Consider the following 18,506-nt stretch of genomic DNA (forward strand, 5'->3'; position numbering starts at 1 on the left):
AGTACTGGTCATACAAAGTATCAGTGCTGGGTGACTCGGTGAATGATTTGATAGGTATTGTCCAACACAGCTTTGTCGAAGCTCTACGATAACCCCCTACAATGGAAAACAATAAGAGGGGTCCATGTTGATATATATCCAATCCAAGAGGTCTCGCTTTCGGGTCTTGACTCCATCTCTGCCGGTATCTGTAGACAAATCAATATCTGCTGTAATCCGAACACGTATTCTCATATCAATTGGTAGGTATCTTTGGATTCCAGTTAGCAGACTCAAATCGAGCATTCACTGATCTATCGTCATATAAAATATTCCAATACTGGTGTACTTCGTACTTATCGTAAAAGCTGCCGTAATCCATTTCGTGAGGGGAAACTTCAAACCTTGTCACTACCCAGCCAGTCACTAGGTGTAAACCTTACCTAAACGAGTAAACGTTAAAATATAGGACACTGTGGCATATTCTTAATTCCTAGCACTTTCTCCAGGACCATAAAAGTCGTATCAATCGCTTTTCATCCTCTCTGCTCTTTTAACATCCATTGAGCTCTGGAAGCAATTATCAAAAGTCGTAGAACTATTCTTGTCAATCTAAAGGTCGATTAGAACTCAGTTCTCTTCTATTCATCATGCGTTTCCATACTACCACAGCTGCCTTTTCAGCAGCTGCTCTCTTGGCTACTTCTGTCAATGCTGATGCTCAATCTGTACTCAGTGAAGCAAGCTCCTCAGTATCAAGTGCTGCTACTGAAGCTTCCTCATCAGTCTCATCTGCCACCTCGACTGGCATTGAGCTTCCTACCTTCACTGTAAGTTTCTATTAATCTACACATTTCATGCACCTCGCCAGCTTTTCCCAAAATAGTTTCTAATAATCAATTCTCACAGCCTACCAAAATCACTGCCGATTTCCTCGAACAGTTCACCGATGACTGGGAGACCAGATGGAAGCCATCCCACGCCAAAAAGGACACCAAGGGTTCCGACAAGGAAGAAGAAGAATGGGCTTACGTTGGAGAATGGGCTGTAGAGGAACCCCACGTCTTCAAGGGTATGGAGGGAGATAAGGGTCTTGTTGTCAAGAACCCAGCGGCCCATCACGCCATTTCTGCCAAATTCCCCAAGAAGATTGACAACAAAGGAAAGACCCTCGTTGTTCAATATGAGGTCAAGATGCAAAGTCAGTATCAATTGTTTCCATCCTATCAATTAGCATTACTAACATCTAGCCAGATGGTCTTGAGTGTGGTGGAGCATACTTGAAGCTTCTCCGTGACAACAAGGCTCTTCACCAAGAGGAGTTCTCCAACGCATCTCCATATGTTATCATGTTCGGACCAGACAAGTGTGGTACCACTAACAAGGTTCACCTTATCATTAACCACAAGAACCCCAAAACTGGTGAATATGAGGAGAAGCATATGACTCCTGCACCAGCAGCTAGAATCCTCAAGACTACCGAACTTTACACCTTGATCATTCACCCCAACAACACTGCCATCATCAAGTTGGATGGCGAGCAAGTTAAGGAGGTTAACCTTCTCTCCGACGACTTCGTTCCAGCATTTAACCCACCCAAGGAGATTGATGATGCTAAGGATTCCAAGCCAGATACCTGGGTTGACGAGGCCCGTATCGCAGACCCAGAAGCTAAGAAGCCCGAGGACTGGGATGAGGATGCACCATTTGAAATCGTCGATGAGGAAGCTACCAAGCCTGAGGATTGGTTGGAGGATGAGCCTCTCAGCATCCCAGACCCAGAGGCACAAAAGCCAGAGGATTGGGATGATGAGGAGGATGGAGATTGGATCGCCCCAACCGTACCAAACCCCAAGTGTGACGATGTTTCTGGATGTGGTAAATGGGAGAAGCCAATGATCAAGAACCCAGCTTACAAGGGCAAGTGGACCGCGCCATTCATTGACAACCCAGCCTACAAGGGTGTCTGGGCTCCACGCAAGATCAAGAACCCAGACTATTATGAGGACAAGACCCCATCCAACCTCGAGCCAATGGGAGCTGTAAGTAACTCATTTTCTCGTTTGAAATCATAACACTAACACTAACATCGTCACAGATCGGTTTCGAAATCTGGACTATGCAAAGCGATATTCTTTTCGATAACATTTACATTGGTCACTCTGTTGAGGATGCCGCCAAGTTCGCTGATGAGACCTTCAATGAGAAGCACCCCATCGAACAATTGATTGAACTCGAGTCCGTTCCAAAGCCTGAGGACAAGCCAAAGTCTCCATCTGATCTTGTTTTCGCTGATGACCCAGTTCATTACGTTAAGGAGAAGCTCGACTTGTTCCTCACCATTGCTCAAAACGACCCCATTCAAGCTATCAAGTTCGTACCTGAGGCTGCTGCCGGTATCGGTGCCGTCTTTGTCACTCTCATTGCCATCATTGTCGGTATTGTTAGCATGAGCGGATCTACTCCTCCACCACAAGTCAAGAAAGCAGCCGCTAAGGCCAAGGATGCTGCTGCCGATGCCAAAGATAAGGTCTCTGAGGCCGTCGCATCAGGAACTGATGCTGTTAAGGCAGAGGTCAACAAACGCTCAACCAGGAGCCAATCGTAAATAGGAAGGGACGAAATAATGAAAGCTGGGGAGAATAGGAAGAACGAGTTGACGAGGAATTTCTCAACCAATGTGGGATCAGAAACCTCCGTATTTGCGTGCATTTTGCTATATTTTTCAGAGTACCTCGCAGTTACCCTTGAGTTATTGTGGATGGACTGGGAGTTTATGGTTGAAAGTTGACATGCAAATTAGGGAGCTACAGTTTGTATTTTAGGCGCACAAAATAATTCGAATGAATATTTGACTTTACTTTTTGATATAGATCCTTATTTTGATGTATTGATATCTGACTGAGACATTTATCTATCAATCTATGAATCGTACAGCTTAAGCTTCTATCACGTCTTCCCATCTTCCCGTCCTTCAGTCTCCCTTTTAATCCCTTTCACCTCTGTGTCACTCCCATCTATAACCACAATGATTTTCCAAGCCAGCTAAGTAACTGTCGTTATACGGTGTCCATCTAACATTATACTAATTCATCCTCGTCTACCACAACACCCCATTCATGTTCTACATTCCCATACATAATATCGTACAACCAAGCTTTGATCATCTGGGCATAAACGCCACTATCGCTAGCTGCGTTTTGCATAGGGATCTCGATGTTGCGATTTCGGAATGAAATGGCGGATACGGGAGTTATGAAATACTGTTGAATGGGAGGGAGAGATTAGTTTCTTGTGAGTAGGCAAGGACGAGGAGGTTGGAGTCACAGGTGCGAAGGGACAAAAGCATGAGAGATGGTGAGTGCATTTATCCCCGTTTGTGATGGGACAGTGAGCGCGAGAAAATGGAAAGAGGAGGGAAGAAGGGAAAACTTACAGCAGTACCGCTCAAGAAAGCCTCGACGATTCTTCCTTCCTTATGTGCCTCCTCTACTTCTAACATAGTGTATGTTCTTTCTACTATTTCTAGAGGTTTGATATCGGAAGGTAGAGCTTTTGAAGATGGGGATAGACGTTCGTGAGCGAGATCGAGGACGCTTCGGCGGGTGACGCCATCGAGGATTAGTTTTTCGGTTAGAGGGGCGGTGAGGAGCTGGAGGGCTTGGGTCTTGGGGTCGCGGAGCTGGTGGGTTGTTAGGGTATAAAATGAGAGGAGGGATTGATGAGGAAAGGATGAAGGGATGAATGAAGAGCGAATGGAAGATATTCAAAGAATCTATGGTTCGTGGCGAAGATACGTACAATGAGGAAAGAAGTTACTTGCTCCGGCTTCAGTAACTTGATAATCGGGACCGAAGAGCCAAAGGATTTGATCATAACCGAGCTTGCGACCCGCCATCTAAAAGGTATGATTAGCTTAGACCTACACAAGGTATTTTTCCTGGTGACATAACACACGGATAGGTAAGAGAGATAACTAATGGTGTACAATTGAATGGCAATTGAAAGCCTTAATGGATCACTGAGAATAATGAGAAAAATGTAGTCCTTCGGATGCAAACTAAGTATCCCATGAAGCTCTAAGCGAACAAAAAAGCGATGTATAAACCAAGGGGCCTCCAAGACACAATGCTAATTTTGGGTTTCGATGTGAAAATTACACTTGAAGATGGAATACTCCCAATAAGCATAAATATCAAAGCAAACTTACATGAGCTACAAATGCTGGGCCGTAATTAGCTCCCACTTTAGCATATCCAAAGCCACCAGGCCAAGCGCGAGTGTCCTCTTTACTACAAAACTGTTAATAATAGTCTAGTCATCATGTCCCAACAACTTCATTGAGATGTTTGTTAATAACGTAGTCCAAGATGTGACTTACGAAGCAAGTAACCTGAGTCCCGGAGGTTTAGGTTGTGTCCCAGGAGGAGTACCCGATAGGTCTGGCCATGAAACAGCTATGACAAATAGTAAAGCTTCAGAAGGAGAAGTAACTCCAAGTTCTTCTCCGTCCCCAATAATAGCAGGGCGAACATAGAGAAATGTTCCCGGTCGGGATTTGGGAAGCCAACCTAATACATATCAGTATCTTGGCCCACTGAGTCGGATACTGATGGAAGCCAGAATCAACGCTTACGAGGACCGTCAACCGCCATAAAAGCCAAAAGTAACTTTTCCAATTCTACGGGTTCGAAAGCTGGAAGTACCACTCGTTGAGCAGACATCAACAGACGTTTTGAGTTCCTGTCTGGCCTGAAGAGTCGGAGCTTCCCATCGAATCCACGGTAGACTTTCATGCCTTCAAAACATTGAGTTGCATAGTGAAGACAAGATGCTGTGGGCATCATTGTCAGTGGCCCATACTATCCCTACATCAGTATTGCCCCGTGTTTATATAGGTACTCGAGAAGGATAAGAACAACGAAAGGGAGCAAATTCACGGGTTTGATCTCAGGGGTCTGCCATCCTTCGTCGGCAGTCCATCGCACAGCAATCATGTGATCAGTGCAATTTTTTGAAGCCCATACTTCTTTACTGTCAGGTTCGGGAACGGGTCTTGGAGAGGTAGTTTTGGTGATGAGGATGTGTGATGCATTCAGGTCTTTGGCCTTTGGTGGGTCTGGCATGCTGGAAATATGGGAGGAGGTGAGATGGCTTATGGATTCAACATTGGCTGGAGGGACTGCTTCTGAGGCTGTCATTTTTAATGAGGATTGGGTTGTGGATGAATGAGAATTCTCAGATCAGTTCACAAAGAAGTAGACAGATGAGAGAGGATAGATTTGATGTTAGGACGAGGCTAATTCGTGGAGTACATGGACAGAGATAAGAGTGGATCGTAAATTGGTGGAAGTGAGGGGTTTGAACATCGAAGAAAGGGCGCGGGGGAAAATGAACCAATGAATGCACTTTGAGCTGTTGAGAAAACACCTAGTTTTCACCGCCCTTGCCTGACTTTTACCTCATACGAAGATGAAGATTGCATGTTGCTCCGACTATAGAACAAAACGGGAAGGAAAGAAGGAGACTTTCACTTGAAAGCTAGCACAAATTCTGCTAATCTTACCTACCTAGTGAGGGGTAAGTTTCATTGGTGACGAGTCAAGAGTCATCTATCTATAATTGATAGAAAACGCATATATAATGTGTTACTAGATGTCACCTCTTTAATGTATCATGCCATCAGTAGATGTGATTGTTGTATTATATTCTTGTAGGAAGGAAGTTTTGTTTGCCGTGTAACGAGTTATGCTGAGTAAGCAGAGATGGTAACGAACAGCAACACGAAGGACGATACTATTCGACAATAATCCTCCCAATACCACCCATCGTTGATACTGTAAGACAGAGTCAGGAACGTAATCAGAAAGCTGAAAGACTATCCAACATGCTGATTAATTGACGCCGTTCGGAATCATGGCTACAAGACGTTCACAGGGAGACAGGTGCGCACCGAAGGAGATCCATGGTCACAATGAATTTGACGACGAAGGATGGCATATATGACATATGGGATGACTATGTTCAACATCTACAATGACGGAATACTTCCTTAGGTTATGATCCCGATGTGAGGTATGAGTTCCAATAAGAAAGCAGCTCACCGGGAATATCTTCCGATGGAAGAATGTCATACAGCCGTCCATAAAATCGAGGTCATAGGCTAGGGGGGAACACAATCTTCTACAAAAGGAAGTGGAGAAAGGATTCAGCTACCGGAAGTGTGAGCTTCGTGGGGGAGCTCACACGCTAGAGCCGATCATGTTTAATTCTCGACACCCTTTTTGATTTCTGCATAACACATTACTCAATACATATGCTGAGGCACCCGGCGACGAATACTTCAGCGAACCAAATTGGTTCGATTCCATGTCATTGAATACAAAGTGTCGGTTGACTAAAGATCATCAATCCCACCGGATAATTGCACCAACTGACAACGCACGCATCGTTGTAACCATACTGATATATCAAGCCCTTGGTAGCCACATTCAAGATGTTTTCATATTCAAACTCAATCTCTAAATTCATTCCCAACTCCAATCAGCTTCACAATCATGTCAGACTATCAAACACTCAAAGCAGAGTACACTGATCAAGCACACGGTTACGATGACATTGCTTTACTTCCATCAGGCATCTTAGAAACACAGCTTTTGGCTTCGGCACTTGGGGACTGTACCGGACTCGAGATATTGGATCTAGGCGGTGGCTCTGGACTCAGAGCACGCCAAGTTCTTGATGCTGGCGCAGAGTCTGTCGACCTCGTAGATATAACCCCCGGAATGTTGCAAGCCGGACAGGAGATCGAAGCATCGCTTGGTCGTGACAAGATCAGGTGGCTCGAAGCCGATCTGACTGAACCCCTTGGCAATCTTCTCGAAGGCCGCCAATATGATCTTGTCATGGCGAACTGGCTTTTTGATCATGCACCCAGTGAGAAAGCCCTTGAGCAGATGTGGGCCAATGTCGTGGCGAACCTGAAGCCCGGCGGACGGTTTGTGGGTGTTAGAAGTGGCGACCCCAGGGGAATCGTTCCCACCACCGGCAAATATGGTCTCAGGTACAAAGATATAGAGAATATTCCTGGAGGAGTGAAGATGCGATATGTGCTCGAATTAGAATCACCACTCGAGTTTGAAGCGACTTTGATGGAAACTAGTTACTCGGGCTCCACAAAAATGCACGAAGCCTTCGGCCTTGAGGATATCAAAACGGAACGCCCTGAGGATACTGAGGTTGTTAAAAAGGATCCCGAGTTTTGGAGTACGTTTTTGGAGAATCCCGGATTTGCCGTTGTGAGCGCGAGAAAACGCCGTGAAGGCTAAAAAGGGGAAGATCGAAGTGTTGAAAGGGCTATTTTTGCTTTTACTTTCACTTTTTTCTCTTCTGGCAATGGGTATTAATGCCGTGATCCATGCCGTACTCGAACGGAATGCAAATACTGGCTCATCTCCAAATCTTTATGTACCTGCATATCATTCTTCAAAAATACGTAACAGTTCATTTGGATACCCAAACCTTGATACCAACTTGTTTAAATGAACAGTGCTGCGTTGAAATATAGGACGTGATAGTTCGCCAATGCCCATATAATATCCGAAGACACAATAAGTGAGCAAAGTGATCTCATATTTCAATCCATGAGCGGAAATGGAGAGGACTTAATCTCTACATTTCATATTTCTATCTATGAGTCCTTCGGCTGGAGTCACAACTACAATAACATGCCTACCAAATGTCTTTCCAGCTTCTCTACTTACTATACTCAGGATGACTTCACAGGACTTATAGAAGATCGAGTCACTGGACGGTACATTGTGAAAGTTTACAGACGGTAAATTTTCACGGTGTAATCAAGATTTTGAATATATAAAGACGCTGTTGCCTATGCACCAAGTATCGTGCTCCGCAGACGCAGGATCAAAAACGAGCTAGTGTGAACGAAAATGTACATAATAGAAAGCATTGAGGTTGATCATGTAGCTAGCTTTGCTACGGAAAATCATTAATCACACAAGAGAGGGAAAAGTTCTGAATACAACTCCTTCCTAAGAATATCAAGAACATCTTTCCCAACTTGATCTGCCGCATTAAAATGTCTGGGAAATTACTCCACCGTTCCTTCTCATAGTTTTCAAATCCTTCCCAAACGATGTCATTTTCAAGACGGCCAGCTCACTCCTCAACAGTAAAATATCTCACCGCGCCAATTCCCGCATCCCCTTTCTTGATGAGTATTCTGCATCCGTATCTCAATAGCATCCATCAGAAAACCATCTTCCAAACACATAAAATATACAACCCTAACCACCCAGTATGCATGCACACATAAATTCTCCCTCCCTCCCTCAAACATAGCACTACAACAAATTTCAAAGCAGCACCCCGACATTCTACTCCTAAAACAAACATAAATCATCCCTCATAAGCAGTCATATAACTATCCATCGTTCCTCGCAACACAATGATAGACACCTCTTCCATTAAAACCCTGTGACCATCACATGCTCGTCTCGCTTTTCCCCAATTCGATATATGAGATATGAGTTCTTCATACTAGACTAACAACTTTGAGTCCCGAGGCCATCAGCTTGCCTTGGTATTTTTCGTGAGCAACGAGTATGGAGGATGATGAGTCGCTAAGTTGTGGATTTGTGAGCAAGAGAAGGATATTGCCTCCTTCAAGGGTTGGGGGGAGAAATAACAACATCTCCTTGGACACAAAAGAATGAAAACCGAATTTATTAGACTCCATTTGAATATAGGAAACAGAAGCCAGCAAGCGTTGTGATATTGGTCGGTTCGGCGTGTCCTCAACATGAAAGATCTTTGAGAAGAGCGGCTATAACTTTTGGGAAACCTGACATTTGAATGAAATTTGACATTATTTTACCACTGGGTAACAACAATTATACCTATACCCCTAGTCAAACCTTTCGCCATATAGTTATAAGTGGCTAGAGCACATAGAGAATGAGCAGTAAAAATTATTGTTATCATGAAAAATCTTCTCATTAACGTCCGTCGAAAGATCTATGATAGCAATTAACCAATTGCTTCTCTATCCCAAATTGGCTTGATATCTAAAGATAAATTGAAAAAGAAATTCCCATCAAACGCCGACCATATTGATGCAGTGAATCCAACTACACGCTGATACTTTGTGTGATGACCCAAGTACTGAAATTGTCATTACTTCGTCCCAACATCCGCCCCTTCCTTTCCCCATCTTGTTGTCTCATCACCTCCCTGCCATTCCTCTTCAACATATCCTAAATCCTTTTTAACCCTCAAAACAGTACTCTCATCACCCATATTCTTTCCAATATTATCACTGATCTTGATAGCCGGTTTACCATCAGCAGAGCTTAATTTTATGACAATATTTAATGGCGTCGACTTTTTGCCTGATTTTGTGTGAACGAAATCATTTGTGAAGAATGTGCCCACGCCAAAGGTAGGCTGGAATCCTGACTCTTCGGCAATTTGTTTGTACTTTATGCAAAGCTCGACATCTAAAGAATCGGAAAAGACAATTGTTTTCTTGTCCTTGATGCCCTGTTCATCGTAGAACTGACGCATCTTCTTTACAAAGCTTTCCGGATCGCCGGAATCTTGTCGTACACCAGTGAAAGCTTGCGCAAATGTTGGGGTATCCTCGTTCGGTTTGTCTCCCGCTGCATCCAAGGGTGGATTCGTACTAGCCGTTCCATTAGTTGTAAGTGTAGTAGCCGACGGTAATGTAGCAGCTGCCCCTGAAGTGGCAGTTGTGAGAGATGGGATTTTCTGGGAAAAGACCCGGAGAAAGTCTTTAGTACCAAAAGTATCTGTAAGAGCAATACCCAAAACACCTTGACCAAAGCATCCAACCCAATAGTCCAACGCGGTGGCAGTAGCACTTCTATAGTTGTCCGTGATAGCTGCGACACCCATAAACCATTCATGTGCGACAGTTCCTATAGGAGGAATTCCAAATCTCATAGCCAAATGAACATTACTGGTGCCCGAAATCTTTCCTGTCAGCTTGCGCTCTTCTCCTACTTTCTTTGCCTTGACCAATCCGCGGAACACAAGAGCCTGAGTGTGATAATCTCTTCTTCTTCTGGTTCCGAACTCCGACACAATGCATCCAGCTTCTAACAGTGATATTCCCTTCTCTTGTGCCTTTTCTTCTTGTCCATCGTATGTCCAATCCGTATCCATGAACTTAAAGTATGCCTCGCTGGTTAGAGCCAACAATGGGATTTCGTACAAAATAGTGTCGACCCATAAACCCTTCACCACCAAATCAACTTCTCCTAGGTCCTCATCTTTCCCCTTATCATCGTCTGCTACAAAAGTAGCCTCGATCTGGTTTCGTGGATCTAGTCGGAACTCTTTCAAGAATTTGAGGTAAGGTTGGTTTAAGTATGTGCAGGTATTTTGGAGAAATCGAAATTCTTCGTCTTTGAGCGCAATATTCCCCAGTTCTATTTTTATTAGCTTCCTCTCAGATTCAATACTTTAGCTGTGAGCTCTTACTGCTAATCTGAAGCTGTAACCAACGAAACGCAGCTCTTGACAACTTCTTCTCCGGCGTTCTATTCTTGAACGCGTAAGTCACACGAACGGTGGGAAAGTACTTTAGGACGGCGCATTGCATCGTTAACTTGTAAAGATCGGTATCAAGGAAGCTGATCACCCCCTCGGGGTACTGCGAAGTTGAATAGAAATCCATTTTTGATTATGATTGCCAGAACCAAAATTGTAATTCTGCTGTGATGGATGTCTTTGTGTGGGCGACTACTAGAGAGGTACTGTACTTATGATGAAACAATGAACCGACCACCCCGCCATACATAAAATAAGTTAGTAGTTGGGATGAATGGCGTGGTCTGTGAGCACCAGAGTTGAGGGTTACGTAATTCGACCCATTCTGAAGTTCACTAGTATTTTTAGGTCTTTTGAAAAGCTACAATTAAATCGACCACCTGTTACGGGAGCTGCCTCTAGGGTCACGTGGAAGTGTCTAGAGATCTCTCGAGGTGGTTTAGACTAGACTTCAAGTAGGAATTCAATAAGGTTGTAACTGGTTGCAATTCTCGTAACTATAGTATGAAACTAATGATTGATCTTGAGCACGAAGCTCTACATTGTAATGAAACCCATTCCCTTATATAGATCTTCGTCCTACTTGGACAGCTGGGACAGCCGGGCGCTCCTGGAGCGCTGTCGTTCCTGAGCTGTCCATCACGGGACACTAATCCCGTGACTCTTGGTGTCCTAGCTTATTCTTTTGTCCTGGGGCTAATCCCCTGGGACATTACTAATCCTAGTGAAGCCTTCTTGCTTACTGTGTTCTGTCTTTCCTAGGACCTATTGTCCTGGGAACTATGTCCTATGTTTCTAGGGTATCCTATGACTAATACTATATACGTGCCTGAGGCTCTCCTGGGTGCCTAGCGTCCCCCGGTATACTGCAGCTGAATCACCGAGGCTTATAGTACCATTATAGCCTATACGTTGGTGATTCTACAGCCTGTTACTAATCCGTTGTAACACCACCCTACTTTCGGGCCATCCCTGTTTTGGGCCACCCTTTTATACCAAAAATCGCTTTTTTAGCCTATTAATATCTCTATCAATATATAATCTAATATAATAAAAATTTGAATATATATAATTTAAGCCATTTTAAACTTATTTTGAAAATTTGAAAATTTTAGGAATTTTCTATATTAAAATCTAAAACTTTAAAATATCGATTTTTAAATTTATATAAAAATTATATACAAATTTAAAACTTTTATAAAATCTTTAATAACTTTTTAATAACAACCATTAAAAGAAAACTATATATCTTTTTGAAAGTTTTGAACTTAAATCTATATAAAAATTAAAAAAAATTAATAAAAATTAATAAATATAAAAATATAATATACAATAAATTTAAAATAATATAAATAATCCCTATAATTTTGAAAGTATTCTTTTAAGTATCTATTTATAAGAAATCTTCTTTTTTTTCTAAATCCTTCAAAATAAATATATTATAAATTTATAATAAAATTTTATAGTTTATTTTTAATAATTTTTATTAAAAAGTTATTAAAGATTTTATAAAAGTTTCAAATTTATATATAATTCCTATACAAATTTAAGAATCGATATTTTAAAGCTCTAGATCTCAATACAGAAAATTCCTAAAAATCTGAAATTTTCAAGGTAAACTAAAAATGATCTAAATTATATATATATAAATTTTCAATGAATTCTATCCATAAATAAAAAGTTAAAAATTCCATTTTTGATATAAAAAGTGGCCCAAAAAGGAGGTGGCCCGAAAATAGGGTACCCGACTTAGACTAAAACCTCGAAGCGTGATTTGGCCTGCTGGTAACTTGTAAGTCAATTATAAAGGCCGACTCTGGAATTTGCGGTCTTCAATACAAGCTCGAAAGTCAGAGTCAATGGGCAGGGCAGATACGTGCTTTTCATCTCAGCTCAACATTGGTCGAATGGCCAATTTATATCAATGTCACATGCCATTGCTGAAAGAATTATAATCCTTATAACTTAATGATTCTATCATATTAACTAATCCGAACCATGCTTTCTGACCATCGCTATTGATGCAATAGTTTATGAACGCCGATCCTGTGCAACCATCACTATTTCAAACTTCAGTTCCTTATAACGAAATCCAAGTCACCCGCTCCAATCCCATGCATAAACTCCAATCATTGCTCATTCCAATCATTCATTACAAAATCAACTTAGATCAGTCCCACACTGTTTCGCGTGGAAAATGGTATCCTATGCTCCTCGCCATCTATGCAGCATCCTTCATATCGTCTTCCTTCCACTGATGGAACATTTTCTTGTAACTCCACTCAGGACTACTCGGTTCAGTAACGCTCTTTCTCTCTCCTCTTGGTCTCATCTCAGTTGGTGACATGGCTGTGGGTAAATATTTAAATTCCGTCCCATTTCTTGTCATCGAGGGAGATGTAGCGAGAACACGATCCGTTCCTGCAGTGATAGGCTGATTCCTGGAGAATAAATCAAGTTGTCTATCACCGGTCGAGCCAGCTATACCGTATATAGCTTCATCAGCTTCTAGTTCTGTATTGCTTTCATCAGTCTGTGATTCGTTATCAGCATCAGAGCTTGACGGTGAAAGTGTTGTTTCTCCAGGAGATGAGAAATCGCGAATTTGGTGCTTGATGTGAAGCATGTCTCTTATAGGAATAGGGAAGCTGAACATTTCATTTTCTAACCCTAATCGTGGCGTACGACGAGGAGTAGTCTGAGCAGAAAGAGGTCCAGTGTAATGGGAACGCTCTTGATGCTTTGTAATGTCTAATACCGAGGCTGTTGCTCTGAGTGGCGGGCGAGATGGGTTTCCTTGTTTCCCATTTTGCTTTGAAAATTCACTATCTTCATCCCGCGACATCAGTAACAAATTGCCATTGTCAAATCTCTGTCTTCCCATTCCCGTAGACTGTCGGGAGCCCTCGCCAGCCCTCAATCGCCTTAGGTTTACCTCACTAGGACTGAAAACTACTCTCGCTCGTAGTTTCTGCACAGCAGCATCTAACTCTAGTTCAACGGCGCAGTGATTCCACACACGACTTAATTTTGGCCAAGTAGCTCTTTCCCCGGACAAACAAGCCTGCTCCATGAATTCGGTTGTTGGATTCTTTAATATTCTGGGAAAGTCCTTGAAATTGATTTCCGGTAGAATTGTGATATCTCCAGAATACTTCTGACTCAGGATAGACTTGCACTTAGTTACCAGATTTGGAAACACTCCCAATTCAGCCAAAACTTGCATACGATGCAGAGCTTCAGCCTTTGCTAGATGTGTGAGATTATAGACCCAGCCAGGTCCTCCATTACCATCTTTCATTACAGTTTCTTTGACCGCTTCCTCGTCCTTAGCGATGAATGGTATAACATGAGGATTGACCTGAGAAACAATGAAGTGATTAACATTGAACATTTCTGCCAACCGAGTCATAGGTAGATCATTATCCACACTCCCATCGATCCAACGTTGAGGTGTTGGGTTCCAAGACGAAGTTTCTCCCGTAAGCGGGTTTTTCATGAGCAATTCCGCTGCAGAAAATAAAAGAGGCACCGAACATGACGCAGCTACTGCTGACCAGATCATGACATTCGGTGCCGTAACATAGTTGAGTAGTCGAGGTAACTCATATACTGAGGCAGATGATACACAGATGTTGAGAATGCGACGAGATCGATTGTAAGCCTCTTGGAATGTCATGTCTCCCAGAAGTTCCCGCATAACTCTCGTTAAGTGTTTGATATCGATCCACGCGCCTTCTGTCAACAACCGCCGGATTCTATCCAGAACTCCGTCCTCGTTTCCATTTTCCTCGAACACTGCAAGGTCTCCGTGCGGGAATTCCTTTAGTACGTCCGGGATCTCCTCATCAGTCCTTGCGCACAACACAGCACAAACTATACTACCAGCAGAGGCACCCGATATGATCCTTGGCAGTAGACGAGCCTCGAACAGAGCTTTCAAAACCCCGACGTGGTTCATTCCAAAAGTTGCTCCTCCGCTCAGTAGTAAGGCACTTCTCCCAAAAGCCTGCCTAGCATATACAACCTGCTCTAGTATATCTTTTGTCTCCAATTCAACCGGTAAGGCATACTTGCTGTTTTCAACCAATGCGCGTATCGTATCTAACGTCGACTCAATATACCTCTCTATGAGAACTTTGGTTCCAACATGGCTGTGCTTGTATAGTCTAATATTGCCCATACCTCCCAGATCTCTTGACAATGTTGTGCGCACCAACGTAAGCATCTTCTTGATATCACAATCGATCCTAGCCGTATCCATCTGTTTAGTCCTCGCTTCGATCAACGCAGCGTCGAAGTCGGTCGACAGTGAATCGAGTTTCCATGCTTCATTATCCTCGAGTATATCTAGCTCTTTCGCGGCACCTCTCCAAACTTCCAGCGTTTCTGCATTCTTCATCCGCAGGTTCAAGATTTGTATCTTCTCCTCCTTTTTGCGCAAGGCACATCGTTCTTCTTCCGTCAACCCATCTCGCACTTGTAGTATCTTATTGTTGAGGATATCTGCGCCTGTTCTCAAGATCCTGCTGGCCGGTCCAAATAAGCCCACCGAGGGCTCCGAAACTTTCTCTCTACCATACCCATATTCATTCGCATTGGAAGATTTGGCAGATGTAGCGGTAGTATTATTGTTAACGACACAAAATTGTGGAGTCTGAAGGTATCCGAACAACACCATGCTTCTCCCAATTCTCCATTCGAGGCGTACTTTCTAATGGTTCGTCACAAACAAAGCCTTTGGTATGGTTGCGGAAATGTGTCCGTAGCTACAGTGTTGGAGATATGGAAGAGGGAAAGCAATCAATAACACTTTAGAAGTTGTAGTAATTAACTTTATATTATTTAATCATTGGCGTAGGAAGTGCCAGTGCCGGTAATTGAATTGAATACCTACAATGTAGTATTGCATGCAGATCTCCTGTGTCAGTCTAGTCCATGCAGTGTCACAGGGCACGAGTCAATCTTACTTTTCCAACAGATCTTATTCAAATTTCCGAAACAAGGAATACCTAAGCTCAGCTGATCGTAGGGAGATTCTCAACAAGTGTCTAGTAGACAGTTAATGGAAGAAGACATAAGAATTACTTGTCTTATTTTGTTTTTCTTTCCGTCATTTTCTTTGTTGTTCAATTGCGGTGTACTTGAGCACATTGCAAAAGAGCCCAAATCATCATCAGTACTAATGCATTTCGAGCGTGGCTGTTAAAGCTGGGCAGCAAGTATGTAACCCCAAGTGCTTGTTGGTATTTACAGCGTTTCCCCACAGCATAGCAGCATAAGGTTATTACTACCGTGAACCTTGGGAAAAAACTTGGGGAGATCATATGATTGATACCTGGAGTGCGAGAGTGCATGCATGATAATTTGATATACGTAATTAAATGCGAATTAGATTTCCGGCGGTACCATCGGGGTCAATTTAGGATCATCATCTCAGCTGCAAATATCTCGATTTGTTTCTGTACGCAGGCAGGGTAGCTTATATTCTTAAAAGATGGGTAGGTTGCATTTCTCCTCATCAGTGTTATTCCGCTAGCCACTTCATATCAAGTTTAAGACATCTAGGCCTAATGTATCAAAAACGTATCGAGGCAGATCCTGATACCGGTAGCTGTATAGGCAGAAGTACTAAGTAATCAGGAAGATAGATGTATTGCCCTTTATCACAAGTCCCTGTTTGGACTATCAGTTGAGAATCTATCGATGCTTGGGAACATTCTGGATAATGTCAATCATGCATTTATTTATGTTAAGCTGATTATCTTTGGCGTAAAAGAGGCTTCAACCAAACCTATCGGATCTTCCTCATTGACCCCATCTATGACAACCTTGGAATGCATCATCTGCTATGCAATATGATCTCCACATTGAAGATCGAAAAAGGATGCGAAAGGCTCAAAGCATGTGAAATTCATCGCGCATCATATTTATTAGCATGTGAAAGTTAAACCGCCACGATTAAACAGTCGAGACAATCTTCATATAGATGGATTCAAAAGCCTAAAGTTCTCTATGTAGAATGTACTTGCTATGTATATCTATGGTAACCAAGCAAAAAGGGGTATACGCTTGTTACGTTATCAAACGCCGAGTTCCTCCCATATGGTGAGGCTTGATACGTAGAACAACGCCGAGTTCGTAACCTATTTTCCAAACAAAACAAACACCCCTATCCCATTATCCGACATCCTTTTTTGCATTTCTAATAGAGCTTGCCATCCGGTCCCATAACTCCTTCGGAAGAAGCCATGTTGCACTGTCTGAACAGTCTCTTTTCCTCGGGACTGAATGCACCTACAACCGAATGTAAGACTCCTTGATTGTTGAACAAGACCAAATCGCCTTCCTCCCAATCATGTGGATACACGAATTTTGTACTGATAGCTGGTCGCTGTAAGCGATAAACTAAATCTCTAACTTCCTTGAGATCAGTCATAACCTCTCCATTTGGTAGATGAATGGCTTTGATGGCACTAGGATGAATTTGAAGTGCTAAGTTACCCGTGACTGGATTCTTCCAGCACATAGGCAAAATCTTGATGTCCTTTTCATCAACAGGAGGAAGTTCAGACAAAGGTAACTCTTGCCCATCGGAAACCATACCAAGGCCGGTAGAGCGTGACCTTGCAGGAGACATCCAAATATATGGATGTGGTGCGTACTCTACTTTCGCGCCACGAACGAACTCCTTATCCTCTTCGCTTAACAAATTGTACATGTTTTGACCGGAGACAAAAGCAGTGGTACCAAGAGGGACATCCATTTCTTCACCAGTTCCATCATCATAACGAAGAGTCTGGCGACGGCCAGCGGGAACCTTTACAGCCATCAACGAAGTTACTTTTGGTGGGTTAAGGGCATACAGAGCAGCGTCAATATGCCATCTGTAGAAGCGTGTGAACGCCAAATCGTCTTCCTCTGGAACAGCGGTCTTATGGAAGACTTTGTGATGAGGGTGCTTGAGTGTAATATTCTTCAATCCTTCATATTCTTCATAAAATCCGTTTCCAATGACCTGAACTTGAGTTTGATGAGGGATTGTTTTCAAGTCCGGGTGAAGAACTGATCGTTTCGCATCAAGAGTTTTGCCATGACCATATGTTTCTAGGGGAATAATTAGACACGATGTTTGAATGAATGGGGGAAAAGGACTTACCAGCCGTGGGATCAAATCTACGTGTAAGTTCATATTGAGCTTTGGGGGAGAGGCCAGCCTGGTTCTTCAGTACTACAACATGGTAATTGTATAAAGCGTTGCGAATAGTTTTAAAGTCCTCCTCGCTAAGGTGTTCCAGGTCGACATTGTTGATCTCGGCCCCAAGGTTGAGAGAGGAGTTCTCTGGGGAAGAGAAAGGCTTCACTTCTAAAGTCTTGACGGCCATTTTATTTTCTGGTGTTCGGATATTATGTTTTGCCAGGAATGTATATTGAAAGGAAGAAGATTGTAACTGGCGTTCGCCTGTATATGACCGTGGAAGATCAATGATTTATGTATCCAAGTGGTGAGCGAGGGGCGACGGAAACGTCCGAAAAGAGCAGGAAGAATTTATGTATAAGGAAGGCCGGAAAAGAACTGACTCCACACGTTTCCCCGACTGGTGCAAGAGTAAATCGGAATAACTTTGATAAGCCATTCTTGATTTGCGTATGGTGGATTTGGGTGCTTTTAGTTGAATGTATTGGTGAAGAGGGGTTTATCAACATAGAAGATAAGAATGGCGGAGCTCGCCGCAAGACCCTTAGATTTAAGATGTGGAGAAGCTTTAATAAAGCGTGCATTAAGAGCCATTTACTCGTTGTTGTTATCAATCAATTGAGGCAGGTCGTTATCATGAATATATGTGTGAATTACCTATCTAGGTCAGATAAAATCCGTTTTCTCAAAAATTACCTGCTAAGTCTCTTAGTCAATCTTCAACATCAAAATTCAA

At 42.8% G+C, this 18,506-nt stretch overlaps 6 protein-coding genes across 6 annotated transcripts; 2 read left to right on the plus strand and 4 right to left on the minus strand.

Moving 5' to 3' along the window:
* Window positions 1–629: 629 nt before the first annotated feature.
* On the plus strand, window positions 630–2,587 carry EAF01_006052 (uncharacterized protein; the record flags this gene model as incomplete). The annotated part of the gene is made up of 4 exons (XM_038914306.1): window positions 630–809; window positions 889–1,180; window positions 1,234–2,021; window positions 2,078–2,587. 4 exons carry the CDS (start codon window positions 630–632, stop codon window positions 2,585–2,587), a joined length of 1,770 nt encoding a protein of 589 aa, XP_038770755.1.
* Window positions 2,588–3,059: 472 nt separating this feature from the next.
* On the minus strand, window positions 3,060–5,180 carry EAF01_006053 (uncharacterized protein; the record flags this gene model as incomplete). The annotated part of the gene is made up of 7 exons (XM_038914307.1): window positions 3,060–3,242; window positions 3,416–3,661; window positions 3,818–3,877; window positions 4,190–4,271; window positions 4,361–4,550; window positions 4,616–4,841; window positions 4,920–5,180. 7 exons carry the CDS (start codon window positions 5,178–5,180, stop codon window positions 3,060–3,062), a joined length of 1,248 nt encoding a protein of 415 aa, XP_038770756.1.
* A 1,356-nt stretch (window positions 5,181–6,536) lies between these two features.
* On the plus strand, window positions 6,537–7,307 carry EAF01_006054 (uncharacterized protein; the record flags this gene model as incomplete). The annotated part of the gene is made up of 1 exon (XM_038914308.1): window positions 6,537–7,307. One exon carries the CDS (start codon window positions 6,537–6,539, stop codon window positions 7,305–7,307), a length of 771 nt encoding a protein of 256 aa, XP_038770757.1.
* Window positions 7,308–9,174: 1,867 nt separating this feature from the next.
* Window positions 9,175–10,699, minus strand: EAF01_006055 (uncharacterized protein; the record flags this gene model as incomplete). The annotated part of the gene is made up of 2 exons (XM_038914309.1): window positions 9,175–10,451; window positions 10,504–10,699. The coding sequence occupies 2 exons, from the start codon at window positions 10,697–10,699 to the stop codon at window positions 9,175–9,177; spliced, it is 1,473 nt and encodes a 490-aa protein (XP_038770758.1).
* Window positions 10,700–12,793: 2,094 nt separating this feature from the next.
* Window positions 12,794–15,253, minus strand: EAF01_006056 (uncharacterized protein; the record flags this gene model as incomplete). Its single annotated transcript, XM_038914310.1, has 1 exon — window positions 12,794–15,253. The coding sequence occupies one exon, from the start codon at window positions 15,251–15,253 to the stop codon at window positions 12,794–12,796; it is 2,460 nt and encodes an 819-aa protein (XP_038770759.1).
* A 1,309-nt stretch (window positions 15,254–16,562) lies between these two features.
* Window positions 16,563–18,360, minus strand: EAF01_006057 (uncharacterized protein). The gene is made up of 2 exons (XM_038914311.1): window positions 17,732–18,360; window positions 16,563–17,679 (listed from the first exon to the last, which is right to left on the minus strand). Exons 1-2 carry the CDS (start codon window positions 17,955–17,957, stop codon window positions 16,778–16,780), a joined length of 1,128 nt encoding a protein of 375 aa, XP_038770760.1. The 5' UTR covers window positions 17,958–18,360; the 3' UTR covers window positions 16,563–16,777.
* Between the last annotated feature and the right edge of the window lie 146 nt (window positions 18,361–18,506).

Source organism: Botrytis porri (assembly GCF_014898465.1).
Source record: "Botrytis porri strain MUCL 3234 chromosome Unknown BPOR_007, whole genome shotgun sequence".
Taxonomy (NCBI): Eukaryota; Fungi; Ascomycota; class Leotiomycetes; order Helotiales; family Sclerotiniaceae; genus Botrytis; species Botrytis porri.

Coding starts and splice junctions, on each gene's coding strand:
- EAF01_006057 (XM_038914311.1), bottom strand. CDS start 17,957: ATGGCCGTCAAGACTTTAGAAGTGAAGCCTTTCTCTTCCCCAGAGAAC. Junction 17,680..17,731: donor TAGATTTGATCCCACGGCTG/GTAAGTCCTTTT, acceptor TTATTCCCCTAG/AAACATATGGTCATGGCAAA.